This window comes from Sceloporus undulatus, chromosome 2 (genome assembly GCF_019175285.1).
Source record: "Sceloporus undulatus isolate JIND9_A2432 ecotype Alabama chromosome 2, SceUnd_v1.1, whole genome shotgun sequence".
NCBI lineage: Eukaryota > Metazoa > Chordata > Lepidosauria > Squamata > Phrynosomatidae > Sceloporus > Sceloporus undulatus.
The window spans coordinates 190,935,651-190,957,293 of record NC_056523.1 but is presented as its reverse complement, the minus strand read 5'-3'; the positions used below and the strand labels follow the sequence as shown (position 1 = coordinate 190,957,293).

General features: G+C 44.7%; 1 protein-coding gene across 2 annotated transcripts in view; it reads right to left on the bottom strand.

Annotated features, from left to right (window-relative positions):
- Positions 1-3,205: 3,205 nt before the first annotated feature.
- Positions 3,206-21,643, bottom strand: part of PDZD4 (PDZ domain containing 4) — a 36,310-nt gene continuing 17,872 nt past the window's right edge. Inside the window, exons 2-8 of one of the 2 annotated variants that reach the window (XM_042451925.1) lie at positions 20,175-20,446; positions 17,253-17,343; positions 14,999-15,097; positions 10,545-10,607; positions 10,350-10,451; positions 7,833-7,943; positions 3,206-4,913 (exon numbers count right to left, since the gene is read on the bottom strand). In XM_042451925.1, the coding sequence (XP_042307859.1) occupies positions 3,579-4,913; positions 7,833-7,943; positions 10,350-10,451; positions 10,545-10,607; positions 14,999-15,097; positions 17,253-17,343; positions 20,175-20,446 (2,073 nt within the window). In that variant the 3' untranslated portion in view covers positions 3,206-3,578. The remainder of the gene's footprint in view (positions 4,914-7,832; positions 7,944-10,349; positions 10,452-10,544; positions 10,608-14,998; positions 15,098-17,252; positions 17,344-20,174; positions 20,447-21,643) is intronic. The other variant, XM_042451926.1, reaches the window with a different exon arrangement.

The window sequence follows — 21,643 nt, the reverse complement described above, 5'->3', positions numbered from 1 at the left end:
ATTTCTAAAATCAGACAGGATCTAGTGCCTTTAGAGTTTTTAGGTAACTCCATCTTGCTTGTCTATAAAATGAACTTTTTGAGGATGTCAGGGAGTTTAAATGCCTGTTATAAAATGATAGTGGATTCCTGGACTGAACCAGAGCATTCTGTACTTGAGTTTCCTGCGCTAAAGGAAGAAGCTCTACAGTGTCTTCAGAGGCCAGCTTAGTGGTAGGGATAAGGCTATGATGGCAGCCACTTTCCCACTTCTGAGCTTTGGGCCCATTTTCCTTTGCCTTAATCCTGTTAAGCAGCCTGTCTCTGGGTACAGCAATATCCTTATCCCCCTAATGACAGAGGCTCCTGGTGTGAGCCAGAGCAGTGGGGGTGAGATTACACCATTGCTCTAAAGTCACACTAATGCGGGATTAAATGGAGAGGGGGAGCCAGCCACAAAAGGCTGTGGAGAAAGCATCTCTGACTTGAATACAACACTCACTGTGATCCTGAGACGCCATAGAATCAGTTAGGGATGGCTTCCTGTTTACACTTCGCTAAAGCAAAGGAGCCAGAGCTATCTCATTGGTGCTGTTTCTCTGCTTGAAGAGAGCTTGACCTTCCCTAACACCCAGAATAGTTTTATGCATGACCTGCTCAACATGATGGAGTTAGCATTGCTCAGCTGCTCTGTTCACCATTCATCTTTGCTTTCCCCTAGATGTGTGAGATTTCTGGGACATGGGTGGCTTCTAATGTTGCTTTGTCCTGCCTCATCTAGGAGAAATAAGTTGAGTCCTGCCTTTATTACAATTTGGTAGGGTTTCTGGGCCTCTGCAGTTTCTACAAGGGAGTACTGAACCTCATCATTGAAGTCTAATTTAGATTTACTTCACAGGGCTGTTGAGGTGATAAAGCAGGGAGGAAAAGAGACACCATGAGCTTGTTAGAGTAAAGATGAGGTCAAGCAAACAAGCAAGCAAATAGTGAGTGTGTGGTACTAAAAAGGAAGCACATTTTCATTCTCCTTGTGAGCAGTGGGCCTTTTAAAAAGTGTGCCAAAATAGCCTGCAATCATGTCTGCTGGTTGCAGTGAGAACAAGCCATCAGCCGTGTGTATTGCACTATATGATGTCAGATTTGACATACATTTCTGATTGCTGCTGTAGCCAATGGAAGGGACATTCATTCCCACTTATGTGCTACCAAGCCTTGAAAGTAAATAGCAAATTCATACCGTGGCCCCTTGCTTTGCCCTATGATACCATTGGTTGTGGTACCAGGGATGAGGGGGGAGTTATTTTCTTTTCCTGTAGGCTATTGCATGGATTCTTTCCAAGAAAGCTTGGAGATTTCAGAAAGCTACGAATGCAAGAGTCTTCCCCCTTCATGCTTGTAGAGTTTATGGGAAGGGTGAGGATAATTAAACTGATTGATGTATTATAGAGCTGTAGCAAGGATAAATGATGCCTATACATAATCTCTCCAAAACAGGAATGGAACCATATTTTTTGTTATATGTTAATAGATCATCATACAAAATAAGACTGAATCATTTGGCTGGTTCTTGCTGCAGTGGAATAACAGACCACGATGTTCATGGTGTTTGTATTATAACTTTCAGATTTGTGAAAATTGTGATGTACACTAGCTGCTTTTAAAAATGACATTGAAGTTCTAATTTCAACTGCCTTAAAACACTGAGCTGTAAACCTTTGTTTCATCTACACCAGTGGTTCCCCAAACTGCTCTTTAAGGGATTTTGGACTTCAGCTCCCAGAATCCCAGGCTATTGGCCAACATGGCTGAGGTTTCTGGGAGATGAAGTCCAAAGTCTCTTAACGGGCACAGTTTGGGGACCACTGATCTAGGCTATGACTGATTAGTGCATGTAAAACAACTGGGGAGAGTGGGTTGCATGGAGGTAGCCAAACCCATTTTTTATGTCTCCCACCAACCCCTGAAAATTATTTGCAGAAAATGTCTTTTGCATCCGCTAGGGGCCAAAAGAGTACAGTATATACTCACCTATAAGTCAACCTCATGTATAAGTCGAGGGCAGGTTTTGGAGCCAAAATTATGGATTTTGCCATGACCCATGGATAAGTCGAGGGTAAAATATGGAGGCTCTTTCAGTCTGTGTGTGTGTGTGTCCACGCAGCAAGAGAGACTATCTTCCACTGCATGGAGAAATCTGAAAGAGCTGCTATCACATTATCATACTGACCTATAAATAAGTCAACCTGGGATTTTGGGGCCAATTTTTGGGCACAAATTTTTAGACTAGGGGCATTACCAGCCCCTGAGTTTCCACAGAGGTCTGATGGAGTCCCTCAACCTCTGGAACTAGTCTGCTCTTGCTGTCAACCGTACCGTTAGGTATTATGGGTTCTTCCTTATGTGGAAGTTGAGAAAACAGTGCAAATGCACTTATTTATTAGCTGATACTTCTGAAATCCTGAGGTCATGCTGCTAGACCTCATGAAGGTGACTTGCTCAGTGTATGGTTATGAAGTGCAACTAATCTTGTTTCTTCAGCTGTCGTTGTGTGTCTATCTTCCCAAAGGAATATTGTTTGTTAAATTTACCCTCAGCGTGTTATTGACTCAAGGTGTGTGTTTATAGCAGGGCTAAGTTATGCCAATGGGCTGTTATTCTCAGATGCCCAGCACTGTTCCACCTGAGAAATAAAGCCCCGTGAAACTGATTTTTATGAGGATGTTTTGCAATGACTAAAAAGAACGATTTTCTTTTTATTTTAACAATGCAAGTTCAGCCTTGGGATACAGGTTTTAACACAAGCTATCTGCTCCTTAGTCTAAGCTAATGTTCCTCCCCCTGAAGTCAGGGCAGGAGCAATCAGATGGTAGAAAATGCAGGAAGGGAACAGTCACTTGTGAGATGAGCCTCCAGGGCCCAGACTTCCAGCTTCAAATAGAGAAATGAAACGAAATTGAGAGCCACAACCACAAAAGAGAAAGGAGAAGGAGAAAAAGAGAGAAAGAAAAAGAGGAAAGAAAGAGGTCACAACATCTCAACTTGGGTTGGATGGGAGGGGAGAGATCTTCACAAGTCTTCTTGACCTGTACGGGATGAACCTCCTCTTTGCTTTCCTTGTGCTCTGCACATTCTTATGTAGACCACAGCTGGTTCCTTGTGCTTCAGAATGTGGTTGGCAGGGGTGAAGCCAGCAAAAGCTTTTTCCAGAAGCAACAGGTGGGCTTAGATGCCTTGCGCAGTCACCTCTCAAACAGATTATTTGACCATCAGGAGGAACAGACCTTGTCCCACAGCAAGCTCCTGAGGGTTGCAAGCTTGGGGGAAGGGATCCCTCTACTTATCCCCCAATTCTTAAGGCAGGAAGGGATGCTGGGCTTACTGTTCCACTCTAAATTTTTGGTTCAGAGAGGTGGGCCCTTCTGAGCCCCACAGTGCTCAGGTGGTAGTAATACGATGTTTCCCTGGTGTGTTTAAAAAAATAAGAATAACCATCCTGGTAATGGAAGAATGGTTTATCCTGTCTTGGTTTTCATTCGCCAGCACACACCATGGGGTGTGGGAGAAAACCCCACTGTGGTTCTCTGTTCCCTTCCTGTGCACTCAAACAGTGGTGACAGACAGTAATGGGTTGTAAACCCTGCGTCCATCAGCCGAGCGGGTGCCGTGGGCCAGCATCTCTTGGATGGTAATCCAGTTGTCCAGGATGCGCCGACTCCGTTTCTTCATGGTTTTGCGGTGACTCAAGGCTAAGATGTTGACCTCGCTAGACACCCCCCGGGCTTCGCTGCCTTCCCGTTCCCTCAAACAGTCCAGCCGGCTCTGCATCATGAACTCGCGGCGCTTCCGTTGCTCCCGGGCCCGGATCAAGTGCTGCTTCCGTTCCTCTTTGCTCCAGTAGCGCCCCATCTTCATCTCACTGACAGCATCATCATCTGTGGTCATGCCACTGCGTTCTTCCCGGATCTTCATGGCCCTGGCTTTGAGCAGCCGGTCCCTCACTGGTCTTTTGGCCACGTAGCGAGTGCCATCACTGCGCACCTTCACTTTCCACTCCATGCGGGGCTCTGCTTTGCCCCCGAGAGAGTCTTTACATATGCTGGCTAGGCTCATGGGGCTGATGGGAGCTGGTGGTTCTTCCCGCTGCCTCCGGCTCAGATAGGGGCTGCCTTCCCCGGCTGCCTTGGGGCTGCGCCGTACCCGCTCTTCCCGACGGAATTTGGGCTGTGGTGGAGAAGGAGGAGCAGTCCGGTTGAGGTTAGGGGGCTCAGCCAAGCGACGCAAGGGGCTCTCCAGCAAAGGGGTGCTTCGGCAACTCTCCCCAGTGTTGTAGGCACTGGTGCTGTCCTTGTCGGAGCGTTCTGGCAGCTCAGTGATGTCAGACAGCTCATGTTTCTTGGGTTCCCCTTCCAAGGTGTACAATCCTTCCTCTTCAAGCAGCCAGGCCTTCATGCAGCGCTCCCGGAGCTGCTGCATCTTCTGGGCCCGCAGGATGTTCCGGCACTTAAACTCCAGGTGGCGGAGCTCTTCCTCTAGCAGAGCCACCTCGTTGCGGTTGACGTCCAGTGCTGCGCTCACCAGGCCTGGGTCATTGCCATTCTCCAGGTGGCACTTCAGCTCTAGCAGCTCTCGGTAGCGTTCGTACTCTTCGTCAGTGAGCCCTGGCATCATGTCTGTAGCCATGGCGCTCGGGGGCTCCCCTGCCAGCAGTGAGTCCATACTGTAATGGAACTCACGGGGCTGTAGGCTGGGCCCAAACTTGCGCAGGGTCCCCGGTGTGTTGGCAGCACTGGGTGCTTCATCTCCTAGGAGGTCATGCTCTGAGCTCTCCTCGTTGCGTGTGCTTTCGTCCGTGCGGCCGACACCACTATCCAACTCCTGGCTGTTGGTCAAAGGAGTGGCAGGATCCATAGTAGGCTTTTCCTGTTGAGGCTCATTCTAGGAAGAGGAAGAAGAAGGCAGCTTTCAGAGAAAAGAATACCATCTTCTGCCTAGGCTTTTGGCCCAGAATTTCCTACTTGCACCTTGGTTCCCAACCTTAAGACTCGTGCTTGGCAACTGAACCTTTACAGGGAACCGATTTGGAACTGGGTGAGGCTGAATGACCAGTGGCCACTGGCTCCACTCCATGACTGATTTGAGCCAAAAAAATTTAGCTCCCACTTCTAAGATGTGAACAGCTACAGAAGCTTAGTCAGAGTTTTTCTCTGATTAGGCATTCCTCTCCCAAGAATCCTCTAACCAAGCCTCCACTGCTTCCCATTACTGCAGAAATCATGGTATCATTCTTCCAGTTCTTACTTTATTATGGCTTTAAGGGGGCTTTATTTTTATGTTTGTCTTTCAGGCCTCTGAGGCACAACAATGTTGTAGCACCTTACAGAGTTGCTACAGATTCAGTGTCAAGAAAATGAAGGGATGTATGCATTCCAGAAAGCCCCCAGTTGCACATACACACCCATGCTAGAAAGTTCGTCATCCCTGTTGTAGCCCCTTGTGTTGTGTGAACAGAAAAACTGAAGAGATTTTTTCTTGAATGTGTCAGTTACTGGCTAAGTGCAGATGCAGGCAGGCCTTAAGCTTACCGGATCTATGTTTTGTTTTTTGCTAGTGCAAAATAATGGCTGAGCCAGTTCCCTGTGATTTCCATACACTAGGCTGACTCAAAACATACCAATCTATACCTGACTATATAATCTAACCAACCTGTTATTGAGGTGGGGTGGATGGGGGCTTGGAGTTCTTTGTACATTTGTTAGATATCGGGGGTTCAGAAATCTTTGCAAATCTACTGCTAATGATCTAGCAATCTTTTTTTGTAGCATGTAAGGTAAGACATGCAAGTGAGCAGCTTAGATGCATAAGAAGAGGGATTTGTCAGCCTCACTTGCTCACAGAAGATTATTACCAAATTTGGAGTGAACTGATCAGCAGCTTGCTTTCACCCCAAGTGCAAGCCAAGGATCAGTATCCCACTCTAAGCTTTTGAAATGCAAGTCAGAAGCAAATTTTAGCACTACCATGAACACAGTAATCCACATTAAAATGCTAGAATGGTTGGATCCATTCTGGTCTGCAGTAGAAATGACTGTAACTCAGTGCAGAGTGCAGTCCCTGAAATCCCCAGGTAAGGCTGTAAAAAACCTATCTGAAATTGTGGAGAGCTGCTGCCAGGTAATTGGAGCTCCAAGCTTCCTTGGAGCAGTGCACACATTTGGATCCCATGATGGGAGTAAAGTGGTAAATACAGTTGGCCCTTCTTATCCATGGAATCAACCATCCATAGCTTAAAAATATTTAAAAATATATATACATGCCAAAAAGCAAACCTTTATTGTGCTATGGCTGTTTCCTCTGTTCTTATCCGTTTGATACAATCATAATGCCTAACATACTTGGAGGGTACTGTGGTGTCATGGATTTGTATATTAAAATGTTGCTTGATTTATTGTGCGAGTATGAGGGATGTAGCAGTTGATTGCAGGGAGAGAATGGAGTGTTGAAGTGGATGCTGGTTGGAGGAATGTTTAAGGAGACTTGCATGGGACAGTTCATGAATGGCAGAGTTTGAGTGGAGTCTGCTGTGGTTTGAGATGAAACATATTTGAGAGGGGTTAGTGTGAGGAGTTTGAGCTGAGTGACTGGTAAAGGTCTGATTTAGCTTGAGAATAGGGAGTGTGGTATTTCAAATTTTATATATAAATAGAATCATAAGAGACCCCAAGGGCCAACCAGTCCACCCCATTCTGCCATGCAGGAATTCACAATCAAAGCACCCCCAGCAGATGGCCATCCAGCCTCTGTTTTAAAGATCTCTGAAGGAGACTCTACCACACTCAGAGGGAACATCTTCCACTGTCAAACAGCTTTTACCATCAGGAAGTTCTTCCTAGTGTTTTAAGTAGAATCTCTTTTCCTGTCGTTTGAATCCATTGTTGTGTGTCCTACTCTCTGGAGCAGCAGAAAACAAGCTTGCTCATTCCGCAATGTGACATCTCTTCAAATATTTAAACAGGGCTATCATATCACCTCTTAATCTTCTCTTCTCCAGGCTAACATTCCCAGCTCCCAAAGTCACTACTCAAAGGCATGATTTCCACACCTTCCACCATTTTGGTCACCCTCCTCTGGACACGGTCCAGTTGTCAACATCCTTTTTGAACTGTAGTGCTTAGAACTGGGTGCAAAGTTCTGTAAATGAAGTTTTGTATTAGTTTTTATACAGTTTTGGCCTCCAGAATCACTATCAATCTGAAAAGTGGGTTTGGGACAAAGTGTCTGCATTGAATGTAGAAGGGTGGTGTACTGTGGAGGATAAAAGTAGTATAAATCCTCATATGAATCTTGAGGACATGTAGATTTCCCCTGTAGTTGGTGTCACATAAGGATGACATGAAGAAGGCCTTCCATGTGGCAGAGGTGAGGATCAGGGAAAGTCGTCCCACTGAGTGTTGGAATGAACCCTGGAAGTCTTCATGTTTGATGGGTTATGGGTAAAGACCCCCCACATTTGGCCACAGTGATGGAATTATCTGAGAGGAATCCTCACCACTGATAGCACTACTGTAATTATCTTAAGAGTATCCCCATACTTCTTGTATACAGTGGTGGGATAAAGGGTGGAAACCCTACATTTGGTGTAAGCAGCAGTGGTATATAAACTGAGATCCCCACATTTGGTGGCAGAGATGGTGGCAGAGACACTCAATTTGGTGGCAGGTGCTTGAGAGATCCTCACAGCTACCCAGGTGTGTGAGGCTGCTCTATGCCCTATGCCGTTACATGGTTGCACCATAAATCAATCCTGTCGGGTAACAGTACCACTGACTCCCCACTTTTCTCCTCTACACCACATACCTGCTGACTTGGTGGTGAAAGAAGCCGCCGGGGTTTTGTTCCAGCTTCATGGTCTGAGCCAAAGTCATCTAGAAGATCATCACGGTCACTATCCTTCCAGCGCTTGGACAACTGGAAGAGTGAAGAGAGTTGGCAAGGGCCAAGGATGTTACTGCCTAAAAGCTAGAATTTCTTCATGTTTACATCCAGATAACCTCAGTCTCCACAAATCCTGGTATTCCCCACACTACCCTGAACTGATTGATAGCTGCTTGAAGTCATAGAAGAACCTGGAAAAGGTTATTTTTGCCCTAAAGCACCCATTATCCCCTAGCCAGCATGGTCACTGCTGGATGGACAATTGCGTGAGCTGCAGAAAACCCAAAAATGTCCAAACACAAATGATGAAAATTACTCAAGTAGGCCAAAGCACTTTGACCCATTTTATTCCAGCTGGATAGCTATCGATTTTACACTATAGCGCAAATTGTTTTCTTTCTTTAAAAAAAGGGCATTTTCAATTTTCACCACGGGTTACTTTGTTGAGCTGGAACTTTTCATTCTTATCTTCTACCCATCTGGCCATCTATTAATCAACGTGCATTAATTAAATCAGTGGATTCCAGATCACAGAGATCTTACTCATATTTAAAATTGGTGTACCTCTGTGATGGAATATACATGTAACCTCCCAGGAGATTACCACACTGCAGTGTTAACCTGAGGATAACCTGTGGTTCATTTGTTATAGAGGATCATGGAAGCATTCTGATATAGCACTGCATAATTTTGCACTTAATTCACAATTTTGTAAAATCAACATTTCAAAAACAACAACTGGAATTGCACCCACCTGAACAACAAAAGATGAAAAACTGAGAAATAGAGATTGAATGAATCACAATCACAGGAGTACTATTGTACTATTGCTACTCTGGAAACAAGGGGAGTCTTCTGTATTTTATTGAGTACCACTGTGGCTCAAGCACTTTTTTTTTAAATTGGAACATAGAAGAAAGTTTCCCTATAATTTATTTATTTTTTTAACCACAGAAGATGTAGTAAGGAGTGAGAGAGACCAAATAGTTACTCCATGTCTATTGCTAAGGGGCCTGCAATTAGAAGTACCCATAGCCAGATTATTCATTAGGAATGGCCTCAGAAACAGGTTTGGGGTGGGTTTCTGTAAAGCCTCCAGTTACAGTTTCTGCTCCCATTATCAAGCTCAATACTGTTCACACCACAGGATGGCCAACTTGTGGCCCTTGAGATGCTGTTAGACAGCAACCTCCAACATCTTTAGCTAATGGTAAAGGATAATAAAAGTTTAGGGGTTGTTAGATCTCAGGGCCTGGCCCTGAGTCTTTGTTGTTAATGGCTCGTCTTCAGGTGAGAGACAAGGGTGCCAGTTCTCCAATTTTGCTGGGGTCTGTTTTTGTCAAGAGGATAGGACTGTGTGCAAATCTCCAGTTTAGCATGTAGAGGGGCAGCTTGCAGCAATTGGCAAGGCTTCATTTATTGCTGCACAATCACCCCTCCTTTTTCATAGGGGATTCATTCTGGACCCCCTTGTAAAAGCAGAGTTTCGCCTACATTCAAGCTCCGTTGGCTTGAATATAGGAGCGGGCACATGCAGGTGTGTACCCCATTCATTCTCCCTCAGTTGTCCCTCGCGCATAAGCAAGGGACGTAAGTCTGAAGACCATGAGAACAGAGGGAGGACTGTAGATTCCTGTTTGATTTGTAACATCTTCCCTGATGAAGAAGCCCAGGGAGTTTTGAAAGCTTGCAACAAGTATATTGTGCATTTCAATTGGCCAATAAAGGTATCACTGATGGATTTTTTAATGTATTTAGTTAGTTAGCTTGCTGCTTCCCTCCCAGGGGTAGCAGGGCTCACACTTCACTCTGCTTTGTATCCATCATCTGACTAGAAGCAAGTAGCCTAGGTTAAATGTTACTTATTCTGTCTTAAATCAATGAGAAGGTGTAATCCCCTTATTTCACCTTGATTTGGATGCAGCCCCTTTAGATAAGATTTCTCTCTTAATTTACAAATAGGAAAATATGTTCTGCTTGTGTGTTTGAGTGACTAGTTGTGAACAACTGTGGTTGATACTTAATGCGTAATGATTAATGACGTCACCAGGGCACATCCCTAGGTCACAGGTTTTGGGCTGGAAATCTCAGAGCCTGGAATGATTCTGAACAGGCAACCCTAGGAAATGTTACAGGGCAGCAACATTTTGGAGGGTCACAGGTTTCCCACACTGTCCAGCAGCAGCTCTCTGGGGTGTCTGACAAGAGACTTTGGCCCCTAAGGACTGGATCGCAGCTTTGGTGCAGCTTCTGGCCTCTTAAGATGCATGTGTCATTTAAATGGCATACCTCTAAAGTGATCTGAAGCAGCTTTATTTTGGCCTGTCTGACTGAGTCCTTTGTTAGACATAACTGGAGAGACCATAAACCATGTTACTGCTGAGCATCAGCCCTTCCCTGTTCTTCTTCACATGTATGGTGTATCTAAATGCCTCTCACCTCAGTTTCAGGTCTAGCCAGCAGCAGAGAAATGTTTGTCCTCTCCTCCTGTGTGAGAATTGCTACAGCCTCCTCCCGGTTTTGTACCTCCATGCCATTAATCTAGAAATGGGGGAAATATTAAATTCATGGTAAACAACATCCTCCCTCCCTCAACTTGCCCTGCAACCACTGCCGCGACCACCCATCATTTACCTGGACAATGCGATCTCCTTCCCTGATCCGACCATCCTTGGCAGCAATACTGTTAGGGTTAACCTGGGGTAAGAAAAGTCAAATTAGCGTCAGGAGAACAGCCTAAGAATTTTGCTTTGCAGTTTTTCTTGTTACGGTTAGAATCTCCTAACCTTTGAATGATGGGCAAGGTGCCAACACACACCTTACTGGGTGGCTGCGTGTCCTTTTCTAAAGAGAACAATCCTATGTTTCAAGGACTATCCAAAGTTTACTTTAAAGAATGAAGGCCTGTAAAATATAAGAGCAGGAACCTTGAAGGTTCTCATCAACAAAATCTAGACTGGATCTACACTACAGTATATATATCAATTTGATACCACCATAATTGCTGTGGATCCATCCAAGGGACCCTTGGGATTTGTTTGGTTAGAAAAAGCCCATCTCAGGCGCTTTACAGACCGCCCAAAAGGGCGGTCTGAAAAGTACCATAATTTGCAGTGCGGAGGAGCCTCAGAGGCCAAACCGCACGACTCCTCCGTGCCGCAAAAAAGAAGCTGCAAAATGCAGCTTCTTGCGGTGCGCTAAAGATGTCACAAGGCGCCAATGGCTCACTCATGACATCATTAGCGCCGCGCGACGTGCGGACGCTAAGTGGCCGCTACGTCAAGATGGCGCCGCTCGTGTAGAACGGACGCCACCATTTTGTATGCGACGAGCGCGTACTAGGGTTAAGGGCATTCGGAAAGGACGCCCCTTTCTAATCCTAGTACATGCTCGGCACGTACTTTTGGCGCATCTGTAATGTGCCTCAGTTATCAAAACCTCTGACAGTGAAGCTCCTTTTTACAAAGTCTTTTTTTGCCCATCCAGCCTCTTTTCTTCCTCATCCTTTATATTTGCCATTGCATTTCTCAAATTGTTTCTGTTTTATGGCAACCCTAAGCCAACCCTATCACAGGGTTTTCTATGGCTGAGAGGGTGTGACATAAGGCCACTCAGCATGTTTCCATGGCAAATTGAATCCTAATCTCCAGAATCCTAGTCCTACACTCAAACCACTACACCACACTGGCTCTCTATCTATAAACTGGGAAATATTTCAGCAGCAATGAAAGCAATAAAAGTTGAGCTTGGAAAGTGGGTTTCTACTCTAGTTTACTGCTTCTAAGGATGTGAGGGACTAGCAATTAATTTATCCTCAGCATGCCAGGGACTGGCACTATATTTGTGCCCATTGGCTCTTTCTTATGGTTCAGGGACCAGCTCCAGGGACCACCAATTTGAATAGCACTACTCTGGCTGATCCTACTGTGATGTGTGTGCCTGTGCAAAGAGCAGTTATCTCCAGAATCCCTTACAGAGCATGCATGAACAACAAAACACAGAGAAAAGGTGAGAGCGGATAAGTCTGCCTTGCCAGCATGTGAAAAAAAAAGCATAGCTCTAGAAGTTTGATCACCAAAATGGAAATCATAAGAAAAGTAACGTCTGCTGAAAAAAAATGTCATCCATGGATGCATTCTGGAAGAGTCCTTTGTGTGATCTTTGGAAGATTCAAAATGTTTTTGATTACTTGTGCAAGGCTTATCGGACCTGCTTGCTGCAGTTCACTGGTGTATATGGTTCGTGTTGAGTAATATTTCTGCTGAAACATGTTAAGACTGCTCTTCTTTTCTGTCATGCAGAAAAGTCTCAATTCTTTCCATGTTACACTTCTGTCTGGTGAATCTTCTGTTAAAGGCGTAATACTCAGGAACCCATTTACTTCATTAACTGAGCTGTATCTGCACTGAGAGTCCCTGTGTGGAGAATTGTAGTCCTGCCTTCCTACACTTGAGTCCTCTAGCAGAGAATTCAAAGCACCTCACCAAACTACAACACTAGAATGCCACAGCATGGAGTGACAGCAGTTACCGGTAAGCTGGCATCAAAGTGCTATAACGGTGTAGTGTAGGCACATTCTAGATACTAACTAGTGTGGCACACACCAGAACCTAACTCTACATCAGTTCAAGGCAAGCTGGGCTCTGCTCTGCACACTATGTGCTAAGATCTAGATGATCAGTGGCTCTCAACCTTCCTAATGCCATGACCCTTTAATACAGTTCCTCATGTTGTGGTGACCCCCAACCATAAAATTATTTCCGTCTTGGTTCCTAAGACCATTGGAAACATGTGTTTTCCAATGGTCCTAGGTGACCCCTGTGAAAGGGTCCGACCCCCCCAAAGGGGTCATGACCCACAGGTTGAGAACCACTGATCTAGATGAATGATGTGAAGACCTTCTTTGTTATGTGTCTCCTGCTCTGTAGTACTAGATCTCATCTGGTGTGATTAGGGTCACACCAGATGAGATCTGAAACTGTAGGGGAAACCTCTTTTTTCCCCTTGTCACTGGGGTTTTCTCCCTAATACGTAGTTGGTAGATATTCTGACGGTGGCTTTCAGTGTCATTTGGTGTAATGGTTTCTGTACCAGGCTAGGGAGACCTGGGTCCAAGAAGATTATCACACGAGGCTTCTACAGTACAACAATTGTGTTTCTGAAGCACACAGAAGCATATTGAAGCAATTGTTATCACACCTTTGCTTCAACACCACATGTGCACCAGTATTAGGGTGTGCAGTCAGTCTGGCAAGGCAGGGGAAGAGAGATTGAGCAGTGGAGGATGAGTGGGAAGAGGAGATGGGATGGTAGATGGGGGGTGGGAAAGGAGAGATCGGTGGTGGATGACAGCAAAAGAGAAATGAAAGGCATTGCTCAGTCTGCTTGGGAATAGCGAGGGGAAGTGCAAAGAGAGGGGAAGAGAAGGAGAAGGCAGCCCCTCATGCCATGTGACTGTTGTCTCTTCTGTTTCTGAAGTGGAAGAGATTATCATATGTGGGGGACTAGCTGGATAGGAGTGCTCTTGGGAGTCATTGACAAGTTTTCCCCATCAGTGTGTCAAAAATGACTGAAGTGCCCACCAGCAATGGGATGAAGACAATGTCATGCGGTGAGTACCGCCCGATAATGCTACTGTTTTGCTCTAGTCTCATAATAGAAGCCTTGTGTGATAATGTCCCAAATCCCCACTCAACAGCCATGATGCTCAGTGGATGTTCTTTGGCGAATCACTCTTTGTCACTGTAAACAACCTTGAATGGTTACTGTAATTATAAAATGGTGAATTCCTGCTCCTGGAGGAAGCATTGGATTAAAATGTGATAAAAGAGCATGTCTTGCAAATCCTGAAGATGAGGTCTTTGCAAATCCCATGCCTGCTTTGAAAACTCACTGGAGTTGCACCACCAGAAAAACAATTCCATCAGTTACAAAAGAGCTCCTTCCCAAATTGCACTGAATAGTCTGGGGAAGCATCATAATTGGCCAAACAGTTCTAAATTAATATCTTCAGGCAGGCACAGAGCCCTCTAGGTTTCATAGGCTGCCTCTGTTTTCTGGGCTGATGACCTGGTGCTTTGTGCATGAATTCCCTGCTTCCTACTTTTTCCCTCAATAACTATAAATTCCAGAATGCTAGGAGGCTTGGTACACAAGAGATGCCACTGCAATGTTTCCGAAGACATTTGAAACATGCTTTATATTCATTTTAAGCTCATCACACTGGAATTATGAGTGTAGCTCCTGGAGTTATATTCAAAGGCAATACTTATGGAACCCTGGTTTGCTCTTAAGCTAAAAGTGATGTTAATTATGTGACTGCAATTAATTTTTACATTTTGAAAATGTAAACAGCATCTCTCTAGTGGAGACTGAGGAGGATTCTGACTATTAAGGATGGTGAGAGTAGGAATTTAATATAACCTCTCTTTCCCTAACTCATTTCGGTCCCTAAGGAAATCCTTCCTCTCACCAGAATCTGCTGTTTTTATGGCTAGAGAAACCTCCATTTCTGTCTTCCTCTGTCTAGATGCTTCTCTCAAGTCTTACTTCCCCAGTTTAAGAAAGCACCAGAACACACTTCCTTCTTCTTGACATTTTCTGAGGTTCCCCAGCCTCTGCAGTACAGTTGGCCCTTGGTATCCACTGGGGTTTGGTTTTGGGGCTCCCTGCAGATACCAAAATCTGTGGACACTCAAGTCCCATCAAATACAGTGGCATATATATAATCTGTGGATAAAGTATCCGTGGATATGGAGGGCTGGCTGTAATATCTATCCAGCCATTCCCTTTGAGAAAATGGAAAATTACTTTTTAGTAATCCCACACCCAGAATCTCAGAAGTCTCCTCTGCTCACTCTTTAGCTTGGCCAGAATATCCCAGGAACATGTGCAAATGAAGCTGGTATGTAACTCACTATCCCCCACCCAAAAGCAACAGAAGAACAAGGGAGTGGGTTCTCCCTGGCATGTAAAGCTTGAGTCCCAACATGCAGCTTCCCCTTTCCAAACCCACTGCCCCACTTGCCTACCTTGGCCTCTCCAGGCCACACATATTGCACCCCACCAAGAGCTGCCCCCTCCCCCACCTCTCCAACGTAGATGCCTACATCGTCCTCATCATCAGTTCGGTAACAAACCATCAGGCCCAGCTTGTCCCGGTGACTGGATTTGTACAGCTCCACCTCCTGTGGGACAGAGAAAGCACCAGACAAAGGTCACACTTACTGTCACCATGACCCATCACCAACCCTCCCTTTGTTGCTGTATGCCTTCAAGTCATTTCTAACTTATGGGGACCCTAAGGCGACCCATGGGGTTTTCTTGGGAAGATTTGCTCAGAGGAATTTTGGCATTGCCATCCAGAGGCTGAGTGATTTGATTGAGGCTACCCAGTGGGTTTCCATGGCCAAGCGAGGATTTGAACCCTGATCTCATCATCATCCTACACTCAAACCACTATGCCACGCTGGCCCTCACCCCTCCCTTTGGAGCCTGTACCTTTTTGGACTATAACCCATGGGAATCTGGAAGGAGGGATTTCTCCCTAAGTTATGCCTTAGATATGGTGGAAGTTTTAACAGCTTTTACCATGTCACCCCAGATGAGAAATTCACAACTAAAACATTTTCCTGGTTGCTTTAGACCACTGTTTCCCAACCTTTAGTCCTCCATTTGTTTTAGACTTCCAGAAGCCCCAGTCAATTTGGCTAACAGGGAGGAATTATGGGAGCTGAAGTCCAAAACATCTAGAAGACCAAAGGTTGGGAACCTCTGCTTTATTTTTGAGCCAAGGCAATAAAAGCAGTGTCAAGCTGGATTATTTCTGCAGTGTGATTTGGACAAGAAAGAATAGCATGGAATGGAACATCAACATAGTAAGGTATTATTAAAAGGAAACAAATATCCATAGAGATAGCAGCAAATGTTAATGCAGAATCTCTTGTTTGTTTGTTTAGCTGCAACAGACTAATATAACTACCCTTCTGGAAACGGTTGCAATGGATGACCAAAATCTGAGCTTGGAATGTTATTGTGCAAAAGTTATTTGTTCTGATACTCCTTGGCTTATCACTCTTTAGGATGTATGCTGTTTAAATGACGCATGCATCTTAGGAGGCCAGAAGCTGCACCAAAACTGCACTCCAGTCTTTAGGACTGGAGTGTGGCTTAGGCACACCTTCCGGCCTCCTAGGATGCATGCCTCATTTAAACAGCATACCTCCAAAGTGACCCAAAGCAGCTTTATTTTGGCCTGTCTGTTTGGGTTATTAACTTACGACTTATTGGTGGTGGGTGGGCAAGTGTAAACACTTTCATACCCTCCAACATTTCACAGATAAAAACTGGGACACATGTGGCTAAGCAACATCTGACTGTAGTCAAGATGGCAAAACCCACCAATGAGGAAAAACACACAAGCTAGGAGAGGCTGTAGCAATTTGCTTTTTGCCTGAAACTATTGGGAAGGATTCCTCCCCATCTTCTCTCCCTGTTGGAGTACAAACTACTTTTGCCCTCTAAACTCTGTTTGCAGGAACTGCAAGGAGGAGAGAAAAACTGGGATATTTTAGGGGCAACTGAAAAAGTGAGACAAGAGAGGATTGATTGGGACTGTCCCTATCAAACTGAGACATTTGGATGGTATGCACTTTATGTTGTTTGTTAAAAACCTACTGCATTAGCTGTTGCTTTGCAAGGCTACCTGAGTCATTTCCAGACATTTGGCCAACGTTGTTGTTGTGTGCCTTCAAGTCATCGCCAACTTATGGTGCCCCTAAGGCAAGCCTTTCACTGGGTTTTCTTGGTAAGATTTGTTCAGAGGGGATATGTCTTTGCCTTCCTCTGAGAGGATGGGACTTGCCCATAGCTGATCAGGAATCAGAATCATGGTCTCCAGAGGCATTGTCCAATACTCAAACCACTACATCACACTTGCTCTCTTTTTAGCCAACTACATGCTGTGGATTTTGAGAACCTTGGGACAAAGTATGCTTAGCGGAAAGTGTGCTAATTGGACCTTCTTTTATGTGGCTTCTGACCTGTTTGGTTGCTCTGTGCAAAACAAAATGTCATCAGAGCAGTGGGCTCGTTGCCAGCTTTGGTATCCTGACCAGTGCCTGACCTTTCAGCTCTCTGCACCTCAGTCCTGATAGCTTAATGTGTGGCAAAAGCACAATATTATTAAATAACTGAGCCATATTCTGCCCATTCATGGCACCCAGAATTTTATCACGCTATATTGTCTTCTTTCTTTTACCTAATAGTAGGGCTTAGCCCAGTTCCCTGGCCTCTGGATAGCAAAATGGTAAAGGTTTGGATCCAGCTCCATCACATTCTCACCTCATACTCCAGCTCTTCTGCTCGTTCAGTCTCTGGAGCACCTCCTTCCATGAATTCCACAGGGTCATAATATTCATGTCCAATTGGGGGGCTGGGCACAACAGAAGACACAAGATTATTAGGTGAAGCATGCTTTTGCTACCAATCAGCCCTTAAGAGACACTCAGGGCTCTGTCTTCATGAATTCACTAAGACACTAGTGTAATAGTGAAAGCACACATCTGCAGCTTAAGCAATTGGTCTGTCATGGAACTCAGGGGGGTGAAAGATGTTTATCTGACACAACCTCACCCTCTCTAGTCTAGTCTAGGAAAATCAAATTCAATGAAGCAATAGCAATTAGTATTTATCTGGCATGATACTCAGGAAAGTGACTCAAGCTGCATCTGCACTACAGAAATAATTTGGTTTGAAAGCAGTTTAACTGCCTGGGCTCAGTGCTATGGAATCCTGGGATTTGTAGAAAGCTCTGGTGCCACAACCATCTGTAGATCTCAGAATTTTATCGCATTGAGCCAGAGCAGTTAAAGTGGAGTCAAACTGGATTGTTTCTGCAGTGCAAACGAGGCACTAGCATAGACATTTGGGAGTACACAGGGGCTGGAATCCTTTTGGAGCTTTACTCTGCCACAGCTGGGGTAAAGTAGTTTTTGCAGCAGTGTATGGTGGCGGCGGGAGGGATGGCAGAAAAAACCATCTCTGTTGTCAAGGGAAAGTGCCATGAGAGATCTTGAGCAGCTTTCACATTTGGCAGAGTCTCCTGGCTAAGGCAGTTTTTGCTGCTGCTTCCTTGTTGTTGCAGTGTCTGGAGTCATTTTGCCTACTCAGCCCCTGCCATGTATCCCAGTGCAGAATAAAACAGCCAGTCCGGGGGGGGGGGGGATCACCATTTAGCATAAATCACTAATTTGTGCTAAATATTGGGAAAACAATGAGACTCCGAATATCTCAGAATGGCTGGGGAAAGTGATGGACTTCACTGAATTAGCGAAATAGGCTAATCTTGTTGAAGGTAATGGCAAAAATGATTTCTTAGGAATTTGGAAACCTTTATGGATTATGCTAAAGGTTTAGGACAGGGGTAGGCAACCTTTTTGAGCTGGGGGCCAGGTTGCTGTCCCTCAGACAACTGGGGGGGGGGGGGCCGAAGGCAAAAAATAAATTATTAAAATTAAAAAAATAATTAAATAATAAACCGGGACAAATGTTGGACAAAATTTTCACATGGAGAACACTTTTTATAAAAAATGGAGGACACACAAAAAAATTGCTGATTTTTAAAAAAATGTTAATATAACTGCATGTTTTGGAGGCTTCTATAGACAATTGCCCCCCTTGCCTGCCGCTTGCCTCCCCTTGCCCACCTCCTCCTAATAGGCCAAAGGCCCCATGCCCTCACGCAAGAGGCCAAAGGCTCCGGCGGCAATCGGCGGCAGGACCGGGCTGGGGCTGGTCCCAAGGCCTTGCCGGGCCGCATCCGGCCCGTGGCCCGCAGGTTGCCTACCCCTGGTTTAGGAGAAGGCATAGTAATATCAAATTTTAGTTTGCAAATATTATTCATATTTTTAGAAGAAAAAAAGTAATAGAATGGATAGGATAATTATTTTTTAAGAAGAGTAATATGATATGTTTATAAGAACTGCAATACAGATGAATGGGACGTCTTATAATACACTTGGGAGGTGAGGTATGGGTTGTTAATAAGTATTGAATTGTTTATACTGTACTTCTTTATTTTCCTTTTCTTCCTTTTTTCTGTTTCCCTTTTTTCTTTATTTCTTTTCCTTTTTCCCTTCTTGTTTCTCTATTTCCCCCTTTCCATCCTCTTGTTTTATTATTTGCATTTTTGTCACTATGTATAATTATATTGTATATTTTTATGTATATTGTGTATATCTTATGTATATTTTTCCTTTTTATTTAACTGTTGTTTCTACATCATTATTTGAAAATATATTTTTAATTTAAAAAAGAAAAAAATATATATCACTGCAGGCTCCTTAGAGGACCATTGTCAAATGCACCGCTATAATGACAAATCAAGACTGAACTCCCACTGCAAGCCAGGATGACTTAAACTGAGGCTGTCATACTTTGGACATATCACAAGACAATATGATTCATATAATCATGGAATTCAAGTAGTTTATTGCACCAAGGATAAAACCTTCCCCGATGCATTACAATGAGCATGCGCGGGGATGCGCACGGAGCGTGATGGAAACTCGATGGGGCCCAGAATGCTAGTTTACCATACAGGGAACGCTGCTGCTGCCGCCAAGCATTCCCATCGCATTCCCATTGGGCTCCAGGGGACGCCATTTCTGGGGATGCTTTGAAACAGTTCCCAGAAATAGCGTCCCCTGGAGCCCGATGGGAACGCTCGGCGGTGGCAGCGTCCCCTGTGTGGTAAACTAGCGTTCTGGGCCCCATTGGGTTCCTATCATGCTCCGTGTGTGCCCCCGCGCGTGCTCATTGTAACGCATCAGGGAACGTTTTATCCCCGGTGCGATAAACTTCCAAGAGTTGGAACAGATCACAAGGGCCATCCAGTCCAACCCCCTGCCATGTAGGAACTCTCAATCAAAGCATATCCTCAATCAAAGCAGATTCATTGAGAAAAGACAATAATATTTGGTAAAATGGAAGGCAGCAGGAAAAGAGGAAGGCCACATTACATGTGTTTAGAGTCAATCAAGGAAGCCATGGCCCTGAGTTTTCAAAACCAAAGCAGACCTCTTGGAGGCCTCTCATTCATAGGAAAACCATAGGTTGAAGTCCACTTGATGGCAAATTACAACAATAATGGCTAGTTGGCAAATCTAAGAGTATAGAGTATTAGAATGTGGGCTATAGGGACAGAATTAAAGGACACCAGGAGCAAAGGACAGAGGAGAAATTGGTCCCCAAGGGAATACTCACAGATCTGACAGCCCATAGGGTTCCAATGTCACAGCTGGAGGACTTGGTGGCCGCATCCTTCCTAGGCCCAGTAGATGTTCAAAGGTGATGTCTGTCTGTGTTCCACTGTCCACCAGAGTGGTGGGATCCCCTTGTGGGATAGGTCCTTCACCACCACCACCCCGGCTGCGGGGACTGCGGCGTAGCACCTGGATGACCAGAGGCTCCTTAGAACATCTCAGGGCTTCAAGGGTCTGCTCCTGTGAGAGACGGGACAGCTCCCGACCATTCACCTGTAGATGGCCATGGATGGCAGGTGAAGGGAAACAGAACAAGAGAAAGAGAAGAAGAAGATTTCTTATAAATTCACAGTCCTCTACTTTTTTTCTTTCACTTAATCTACTGAGAGTGACCAAACCCTCCTCAGATATTGTCACACTTGAGCTGAGGCAAGCTACATAATTTCCACCTTAAATCCTCAAATTATGAGGTAGCTCCTAATTTTACAAAATGATGAATTTAAAGTTTTACAGAATAAACATTTCTGACAATGCTGTATAAGGCCTCTTAAGGTTGACACACCGTGGCTTCTGATTTCTCTGTATGGCTGTGAAAGCTGAGAGGAAGAAAATCAGCTCCTCTGAAAGGCAGTGCTGGAGAAGTCTATACCATGGACTGCTAAAAAGACAAATGAATGGTTCCTTAAATAAATCAGGCCTGAACTCTCACTAGAAGCTAAAATTACTAAATAGAGGCTGTTGTACTTTGGACATATCAGACATGACTTGTTGGAAAGGATAACACTTGACAAAATGGAAGGCAGTAGAAAAAGAGGGAGACCATGCTACAGGCAGATTGATTCAGCCATGACCCCAAGTTTGCAAGACCTGAGCAGGGCAGATGATAGCCAAGGTTTCTGTAGGTCTTTCATTCATAGGGTCACCATAAATCAAAGTCAACTTGATGCCAAATAAGAACAACAAAGTTAGGCCCTTAGTGTGTCTTAATCTAGCCCTGAGTGGTTCCCTGATCTCTGTAGAGACAAGTGTCTGCAGCCTGTGAGCTGTATGTGTTTCTTTAGTGGTCCCTTGAGACCCCCAATTTCCCATTACAGTTGCCAGCACCACCCACACTCAATTTTTCAAAATTCTTCCTCAAATCACTTTTGGGACTCGAAAGTACAACCCCTGCATCCATGGGAGGATATGTTCCTGGGCTTACTATGGAAACATGAAACCATGGATAATAGCATACTCTAATGAAATGAATGACCTCCCATGGATGTTGATCATAGAGTTGTGCTGGATAACGTAGAGATTCCTGGAGAGAGAACACCTCTTGACATTTTTAGTTCCTCCAGCACAGCTCTATAGTCAACTTCCACTAGAACAGTGGTTCCCAACCTTTCTAATGCTGTGACCCTTTAATACAATTCCTCATGTTGTGGCGACCCCCAACCATACAATTATTTTCATTGCTGCATGCAGATA